The sequence below is a fragment of the Vespa crabro genome, chromosome 4 (assembly GCF_910589235.1).
Source record: "Vespa crabro chromosome 4, iyVesCrab1.2, whole genome shotgun sequence".
NCBI classification, from domain to species: domain Eukaryota; kingdom Metazoa; phylum Arthropoda; class Insecta; order Hymenoptera; family Vespidae; genus Vespa; species Vespa crabro.
In genome coordinates this window covers 7,839,419-7,849,418 of record NC_060958.1, presented here as the reverse complement: position 1 = coordinate 7,849,418, position 10,000 = coordinate 7,839,419, and the positions used below count along the sequence as shown (strand labels likewise).

Genomic DNA, 10,000 nt, shown 5'->3' with positions numbered 1-10,000 from the left:
ATATATATATATATATATATATATATATATATATATATTATTAATTAGACTCGCAGGATATTTAAATGTCTTATTAATTAACTTAACTAATCGACTTACCTGCTTAACCTGACAAACTCGTCGACAGTACTCAACCTCGAGTATAGGATTTTTAAGGTTCCATAAAGTAAGTATATCAATCACTTCTACGAAAGATTACTTTAATCTACCATTCTCTATCGACACTACAAAAGCGAGCAGTACTAATAAAAAAAAAAAAAAGGAAAAAAAAAAAGGACGAGAAAACAAAGAATTAAAAAAACAATGAAAAATAATAATAATTGTAATAAATAATAATAATAAAAAAATATATTCGCAGCATGCAACTTAAAATAAAGATCTTGAATGAACTATTAAGAAAGCATCTTTGATCATTTTTAAATGGATCATTCCGTACATTAAGTTTTACGAAATGAAAAGAATAACGTTAATTGTAAGTTACGTCGTCTGTTACATTAATTGTTATATTTCTAATCATTTCTTTGTCTCCCCTCGAACAAGTTTTTACCCTTTGTAATTGCAATTGATTAGTATTGCATTTAGTATTTTTTTTTCTTCTCTTTATCGTTACTTTCAAATTCTTTTGAAAAAAAAAAGCAAAAAAAAAAAAAAAAGAGAAAAAGGGGAAGAGAAATTATCGAAAGCTTGTAAGTACGATTAGGTAAGAAGAACAGGGGTGCCAGTAAAAATGCGAGCCGATAAAAATAATAACAATTTATTAATGCGGTAAGTAACATAGAAGAGTACAAGGCGTATCGCTGATGATGTGCAAAAGTCTTATTTTTCTGTCTTTTTTTTTCTTTTTCGATTTTTTTTTTTTTTTTTTTTTTTTTTTTTTTTTTTTTTTTTTTTTTTTTTTTTTTTGTAATTTTCTCGCGCATACACATGATCATCTTTTCTCTCTTCTTCGTCAGAGAAAGAAAAAGATCGATTCCAACGAAAGAAGCGATATATATCCTTTACTTACGACCTTTCTTCTTCTTTGTTTATTTATTTATTTACTTTTTTTTTCCCTTTTCTTTTCTTTTCTTTTCTATCCTTATTAAGATTCAAATAATAGAATGTATAATAAAAAAAACTCTTTCATGTATATTAATTTATCCTTCATTTCTTCACATATTGCATATCGTTTTTCTTTTCCTTCTTCTTCATCTTCCTCTTGTATATTGCATTATTTTCAAACATATTAATTTAAGTAATTTAATTACAATCAAGAACTATTTGCATTTATCATTATAATACTATCGAAGAGTAAAGATTTTTCGATTTTCGATTATAAATCGAATCTTATAAATAAATAAATATACATATATATATATATATATGTATATATATATATATATATATATATGTATATATTTATTATTAGTAAATAATCTGTAAGTAAATACACCGTATAAAATGACGAAGTTTAAATGCATATCCGATAAGGCGTGAATTTCGTCGATTAAAATCGTCACGAAATAAAGATACGAATATTATTATCGAATAATGTCGTCATCGTCATTGTCATTGTCATTGTCATCTTCGTATAGTCATGATCTATCTACCATACCCAATTTAAAATCATGCAACTACGTGGCACATAGAAATAAAATTTAAAAAAGGAAAGAAGGAGAGAGAGAGAGAGAAAAAAAAAGAGAGAAAAAAAGAAAGAAAAAGAGAAAAACATAAAGGACGACCCAAAGTAAATAAAATAAAAAAAAAAAAAAAAAAAAAAAAAAAAATTTGTAAAAAAAAAAAAAAAATAAAAAAAAAGAAAGGAAACAAGAAGACCCAAAAGTATCCCGCTAGAGAAACTAACAGAAATGCACATATACGGTTACTGTCAAGAATCCTTTGAGTGTTACCGACGCATATATGCGTCCGACGATAATTATCGGAGTCATATTTGCGCGAGGCAAATTTCTTTTTCAACTTACACTCCCGAAACGAATAAAGATTATCAATTTTCAAGATGAATAGTTATATTTATCTTATTATATTTATATTAGATACGCGAGAAAGTATTTCTTTAGAGAACAGAGAGAAAGAGAAAGAGAAAGAGAAAGACAGAGAGAGAGAGAGAGAGAGAGAGAAAGAGAGAAAAAGAGAAAAAAAATTTAAATCTAAATATGCCCACACTCAAAGGATTAAAAACAATATGTCTCACTCGAAGGCACATTCTCACAAATAATGCGACGATCTACTACTTTTTACTTCATTGATAAGATCCAAGAAGCGAGTCGTCGATATTATTACTCTCTCTCTATTTTTTTTTTTTGTTCCATTTTTTTCCCTTCTTTTTCCTTCGAAAAATATACGTCCATATCGATTGTTCTCAAACGATCGACGATTTTTTTCATTTGTGCTCTTTCATTTTTTAATAAACACGATCGGTTACCAACGATGATCTCCTCTTTAAAAGGATTCAATTCCCTACTTCCTCCTTCTGTTGCCAAGCATCAGCCGGCGCCTCATTATCGGTATCTCTAAAGTCAGGAAAATTATTTTGTGCATCCGGCCGGGCCAGAGTATCGGTATCATCGGTATTCGGTGACTTCTCGTTTAAAATTTTATTCTCGAGATCGGTAGGTTCTTTCGAGGATGATTTTTTCGGTGGTGCCAGAACCTGCTTTTGTAGATCCTGTACACCATCTACGTCCGTATTTTTTTTCTCTAATTCCTCCTCGGCAACATCCTCAGCTGAAGGGAAACCTTCCTCTTTTTTATTTCGTTTGTCTCTTAGATCATAAGGCAATGGTAATAATTTTTGTTGTTCCTCATCTTTAACTTCGTTAGGACCTACCGGTATGATATTATCATCTTCCGGTGCAAATCTTACATTACTTTGTTCCTGATTCGGTAAAACGTCGTCCTGTTCATCCTGAATGTTCCTCTCGTTCGATAATGCATCCCCGATCGCGTGATGATTGCGAGGAGCGGGCAGAGGTTCTGAATTCATTTCATCGTCGTTGTTCGGCCGACTTACCTGTACATTTTGTTGTTGTTGTTGTTGTTGTTGTTGCTGTTGTTGTGCCTGTTGACGTTCTTCCTGTGTTGGATCTATCGCCGTATTATCCGGCATATTTTGTTCACCTGGCAGCGACTGTTTAGGACTAATCAGACTTGTCTCCGATAATGTTGATTTGCATCGTTTCTATAAATGGACAAAGCAATCGTCAATTTCTTTTACACGCACACATGCACGCACACGCACACACACACAGACACACACACACACACACACACACAGACACACAGACACATATATATATATGTACATATTTATAACAAATTCCTATGCTTTGAACATATATATATATATATATATATATATATATATATATATATATATATATAAATTATTAAAATTGTCAAAAGGAACAATTCGTTTAATGTTAACGAAAACATGAAAACGATAATAGAAAAGCGAGACTACCTTTTCATTGTCCAATTCTTGTTTAAGTTGTATGACCTCCTTTCTCAAATGTTCGATCGTACTATCGGTGTTACCAGTACTCTTCATCAAATCATTGTACTTTTCCTCCAACTTAGTCTTCTCCGTATCCAATTCCAAATATTTGTTTTTAAAATTTTCCAATGTCCTATCCTTCTCCCCAATAATTTTCTCCTTATCCTCGTTCGTCTGTCTGATACGACTATGAAGATCTTGAAGAGTAGATTCCAACCTGTTCGTTTCCTCCAATACCTGTTTCTCGCGTTTCTTATACTCTTCCTGAAGATCCTGATGCTCGGTCTGAAGTATCTTATAGGTCTGCTGAAGCGAATTGAATCTCTGCATCGCCTCTATACTGTCCTTATCTCTCAAAGATTTCTCTCGGGAGGCACGTTGCTGAAGTTCCTGTTTCACAGCGGCATTCGAACTTTTCTCCTCGGCCAAAGATTTTTCTAGTCGTACCTTGTACTCGAATATCACTGAAAAATCATTGCTCGTTCAAATATATTTTTTTTTCTCTCTTTTATTTCCTCCACCCCCCTCCTCACTCTCTCTTTCTCTCTCTGAATAATCATCTATTAAGTAATAATCGCGATTCAAGATATACGATAGTCTCGTGCAAACATTAACGCAATAAATTAAATATAAAAATTTAATTTCAAATTTTTAACGCGTGTTTATCAATTTATTATGAAAATGTATAATTGAATAGATTAACCTAAAATTTATAGCGAAATTTTACACTTCACTGTACTTCTTTTTTTTTTTTTTTTTTATCTATCGTCGTGATTTACATCGCATGCAAATTTAAAAGGGGTGTAATGCAAATAAAAGTATACATGTGAGCGTGTGTGTGTGTGTGTGCGTGCGTGTGTACGTGTATACACATAATATATACCTTGAAGTTGTGCAGCAAGTGACTCGTGTTGATGAACGCACTGGATATGAAGATCACGTAGCCTGGCCATCTCTGAGGTGGCGGCGCGGTAAAGAAATACCAATAATATGATCACCACCCCGCAACCCCCGTACACAGCCAGGCGTCCACCTCGGCCTCTTCCAAGCCGAGAACCGCTCATCGCTATAAAAAAAAAAAAAAAAAAGAAAAAGAAAAAAAAAGAAAAAAGAGAAAACAAAAACAAAAAAGAACATACAAAAAGCATCAAATAAATGAAATAAAATAAAACGAAAAAAAGAAAGACGAATTATTACAATAAATGATTATTCGTCCGACTTGACATTACGAATGAGAACCACTGATATTTCTCCCTAATAAAGACTTCGACGCAGGTGAATATACTTAGTGACACAGAGAAAGGGATAGGTTCTTGGGCTCGTGGCTTACTCTTAAAACGCGTAAGGAACAAGGTCACTGAGAATATTCGTAATACTTATAACCGGTATACTGTTGTACTTTAACGAAGGACGAACTCGCATCAATTATGGCGCTTTCACCTCTCCCTCCATTTTTTTTCTATACAGTAAAGTCTCCGTAAAACGCAGTCGGCAATTTCAATTGCGAGTACGAAAGGATTTTTGACTCTTTTCTATCCTTATCTCTCTTTCTCTCTCTCTCTCTCTCTCTCTCTTTTTCTTTACGAATAATCATACACACAGGTGTATATATATATATATACATGCACACGTATTTTGCTAAACATTCTCTAAAACATTCCGACACCAGAGTACATATACAAGAATATAGTTAAAAAAAAAAAAAGAAAAAAAAAAAAATAGAGAAAAAGAAGTAGCCTATAAAAATTTCCTTGTTAAATCTGGCCAGTAATCGAGGTTAACATACGCACATATGTATATACACGGTTAATGAGCATCGTTGCACTATTCAAAGCTTGCTTTGTTAGCCGACCAATTATTTCACAGCATTTCGAAATTTCTCGACCCAATTTCTTTCGCTTCTTCTATTTGAACAATTCACTTTTTCTTTCTTTAATTTTAATTTACACACACACACACACACACACACACACACATATATATGTATATATATATATATATGAAATAGTAAGATATATAATCGATCAAGTAGATTGTTAAAACTTTAATTACAAGCTCTAAAAATGATTTTTATTACCGTAGTATGCTGGTTTAGGAGTAGCTAATTTTATCTCGCACAAAGTGGTTACGAGATTGACATTTTTGTCGATACTATGATACACGGTCCAACATCCTCGTGATTTTATTCGCGAAATCGGATATTTCGTATTGCCTGTGGTAAAGGTAGCAGTCTCAAAGAAAGATAGAAGAGAGTAAGAGAGAGAAGAGAGAGAAGTTGACCTCGTCCGACAAACGACTTAGATTTTATTTTAGCTTTTTACTTTCCTCTTGTCCTTCGCTAAGAGTACACCACCTTACCGTTGAAAACGCTCTGTACTCTTTAAGACTATAGAAAAGTCCAAAAAAAAAAGGAAAAAAATAGCATAAAATAAAATACAAAAAAGAAATAAACTACATACACAACGATGTTTTACGATCCAACATTTTAAAAATAAAACTGTCAAAAATGATAAAGACTACTTTTTTAAGAACTTTTGTACTTATACCCACAAATGAACAAAAACGTGATTAATTTTCTTTTTCTTTTTCTACACAATTATTTCTAAATTATCTATGAACTCAGAAATTCTCCCTCTCTCTCTCTCTCTCCCTCTCTCTCCCTCTCTCTCTCTCTCTCTCTCTCTCTCTCTCTCTCTCTCTCTCTCTCTCCCTTTTATTTTTTAATATACCGAATAAAAAAAGACACCTAAGTCTTTTATCTTCCATTGAAAATAAAAGTTTACTTATCGAAGTAGTGTACTAATCGCATAACTAGCAAATTGAAATATTATCATTACGATTACTATGATATTTATTTTTCTATTTCACCATATTAATCTTCCAGTTAATTACATTACAATCAGATAAATAATATATATTTTTTAAGATACTGCATTTCTTTTTTGTCTTTTTCATCGAGGTTAACAAGTCTCTCGACAAAAAATAACATATATATGGAAAAAATTAAAAAATAACAACAACAACAACGAAATAAATAAATTAATTGATTAAAAAAGAAATTGAAAAAGTAACATTGAAAAAAAAAAAAGAATAATAAAAAGACTTTTAATTGAAAAAATATAAAAAAAAAATAAAATAAAATAAAATAAAATAAACTAGAATACAAAAAGAAAACGAAAGAGTTAACTGTGTCTACAAGGAACGTTCCGTTCATGGGTTCACTGACATTTCGGAGCAGGCGCACTGACTCTTGTTTTCTACGTGACATGCGCGCGCGAACACATACATACATACATACATACATACATACATACATACATACATACATACATACATACATACATACATACATACATACATACATACATACATACATACATACATACATACATACATACATACATACATACATACATACATACATGCGCGCGCGCGTACAATCGCTATTACCGAGCGAAAATAATTTTGACAATAATTTGATCGATGCCAGATTTTAATTTTAATTTTAATTTTAATTTTAATTTTACTTACACTTCTTTTTCTTTTCTTTCTTTTTTCTTTTTACAGAAGAAATATATTTAAATATTATTGAAAAATACAAGTATTAAAGAAAGAAACACACACTCATACACACTCATACACACATACATACACATATATACATACATACACACACATACAGACGCATACATACATACATGCATACATTCATACATACATACATACATACATACACACATTCTCTTAGAAAAAAAAATCGATTATTTAAGAGGATAGAAATTTTTCATAAATTTTCTACCTTTTTGTTGTCATTTTTCTCTTTTCTCTGTCCTCAATCTCCATCATTATTTAACTTCTCCATAAGACTAGACATTTATTCGGCAAAAATTTTGCGCGGGAAATATAAAATAAATTTATAAAGGAGACGACATAAAAATAAATGTAATAAAACGACAATATCGTAGTATATCCTCGTCATACTTACGTATTAACTCATGCGATAAGATCGTAAAAAATATTTACTACGTTTTCGATCGATGAGTTACAACGATGATTTGAATTATTTATTACATTGTTCCTTTTGCCTTTTCTCTCTCTCTCTCTCTCTCTCTCTCTCTCTCTCTCTCTCACTCTCTCTCTCTCTCTCTCTCTAACATCTCCTGCCACCACCCCCGTTGCCAATCACCCCTTTCACCCTTTAACAATTGAACAATTAAAAAAAAAGAAATTTTCCATTATTTCTTGATAAAAACAAAATGCAATTATTTCTTGCACGATTCGTTGAAACGATTAAAGTTAATTATTTGCCTTCGAGGAATCGGGTCATCGATCGCAACAAACAAACAAACAAACAAACAAACAAATAAACGAAACAAACAAACAAAAAAAAAAAGAAGAAAAAAGGAAGAAAGAAAAAAAAATCGATTCAGATGTGACACCTTGGTCAATATTATTCCTATCGAATGTCTTATCGTTGAAATATAATATCTGACATTTTGCAAAGTAAATTTCTTTCGTAATACTAATAGTTCATATTCTTATTCACGTGATAAAAAATAAACAGTGGTAACACGGAAATACATTGTACATAATCAAACGACAATTAAAAGACCGGTCTTCGTTTGCTTGTTATCGTTCAGGGGAAAAAAAAAAAAAAAAAAAAAAAAGATGAGAAAAAAAGAAAAAAGAGAGAGAAAAAGGTCACCTTTTAATTATTTATCAGAGATGTTGTTTCCTGTCACAATTTGCAAATGACTTGCGCAAGAGTGTTTTTTAACTCGCTTGATCGAACGTGGAAGTAAAAATTATGTTTAAAAATCAACTTTTAATATGATCAACATTTAATAATAATTGTGTATCTGTGTGTATGTATATATATATATATATATTTTAAATAGTTTCGAAATGAAATGAATATAAAAGCGAGAATCGTTCCTTCGAAGATTACCTGCGTAATGATTAAATACATAACAGAATTATTTAATCTTTTTTTTCTAATACAAATATGATGATCAACGAAACGATTAAAAACAAAATATTATAATAAACGCTTACGCATTTGTACAAGCGTACATTTTGAAACGTATAAAAATCATGAAAAGTATTGAAAAGGATATATTCAAAAGTAAAAAAAAAAAGAGAGAGAGAAAGAGAGAGACCGGGTCACATATACACACATGAACGCACGCACACACTTGAAAAGCAAAGTTCTTTACTCTCTTACGAATACGCGACGACACCAGCGACGCTCTCGGCACACACAGACAGAAACATACACACACACGCACGCATACACATATAATATACACACGCAAAAAAACAGAGAGAAAGAGAGAGAGAGAGAGAGAGAGAGATGACCACTATTTTTCTTCTTTTCGTTTTTTCAAATATAATAGAAACATAAAGGATCCTTTTTCCTTCAATCCTAAATAATACTAACTCATAAATAATAAGAATAATCACCATATTGGTTAATGAAAATTCACCACCGAGAGAAACAAGCACGCGATATTCTCTACGTGTAAATAGGAAAAAAAAAAAGAAAATACAAAAAAAGAAAAAAAAATACAAAAAAAAAAAAAAAAAAAAGAAAAAAGGAAGAAAGAAGGGAGAAAAAAGAAATGAAAGAAAAGAAGAACGTATATCCATTTCTAACGTATTATCGTTATTAATACGAATAAATTGTTAACTGCTTACCTCCTTCTCCGACTTCTACGATTCTATATCTCAGCTATTCATTCTCAACGACGGAGTCACACTGCTTTTCTCTTCTTCCTCGGTGCTTCTACGCGTAATATCCTCTCGTGAAATATGGCGTGGAAGAGGTAGAGGGAAAATAAAAAAGGGGGAAAAGGAAAAAAAAAAAAAAAAGAACAAGTCACACTGTTGCTATTTTTTTCCCCACAAGTTCGATGTTTCTATCGTACTCCTTTGATTCTCGTTTACCTCTTGTTTCTTCTTCTTGTGAACAGAGACTCGTACTAATAACGAATGTAATTCGTATTTGTGTATTTGTGAGTAACTCTCTCTCTCTTTCTCTTCTTCTCTCTGCCTCTCTCTGTCTCTCTCTCGGTCTCTCTCTCTTCTCTCTCTTTCTCTAATCTTTCTCTATCTTTCTCTATCTCTATCTATCTATCTCTCCCTCTCTCTCTCTCTCTCTCGTTCACTCCCTCTCTTTCTCTGTTCCGCGATATGTACGGAAGAGCACGATATCTCCGTAGAATGCGTCTAAACTAAGGTTAGAAGAGACGTGTCGCTAGTTATTCGTTCGTTGTACGCGCCCTCCAGTGCGCCCCACTATTCAACGAGTGTGATAACTTGAGTACAATGCCGCAAGATGGCGACACCTTGACACACGTAACCAATCAACGTACGACCAATTCGATGCCAGCCAATCGCGTACAACTCATGTTGCCAATATAATCGCATCAGGGCACTTGTCTCTATTCAGTGATTCTCAATTCGACGAATAAAAGAGAATTGGTTTTTTGTTTTTCTTTTTTTTTC

At 32.0% G+C, this 10,000-nt stretch overlaps 1 protein-coding gene across 2 annotated transcripts in view; it reads right to left on the bottom strand.

Annotated features, from left to right (window-relative positions):
• Positions 1 to 9,756, bottom strand: part of LOC124423480 (Golgi integral membrane protein 4-like) — a 12,185-nt gene extending 2,429 nt beyond the window's left edge. Inside the window, exons 1-5 of one of the 2 annotated variants that reach the window (XM_046961225.1) lie at positions 9,191 to 9,756; positions 8,957 to 9,008; positions 4,377 to 4,559; positions 3,461 to 3,957; positions 3,011 to 3,178 (exon numbers count right to left, since the gene is read on the bottom strand). In XM_046961225.1, the coding sequence (XP_046817181.1) occupies positions 3,011 to 3,178; positions 3,461 to 3,957; positions 4,377 to 4,557 (846 nt within the window). In that variant the 5' untranslated portion in view covers positions 4,558 to 4,559; positions 8,957 to 9,008; positions 9,191 to 9,756. The remainder of the gene's footprint in view (positions 1 to 3,010; positions 3,179 to 3,460; positions 3,958 to 4,376; positions 4,560 to 8,956; positions 9,009 to 9,190) is intronic. The other variant, XM_046961223.1, reaches the window with a different exon arrangement.
• Positions 9,757 to 10,000: the final 244 nt, after the last annotated feature.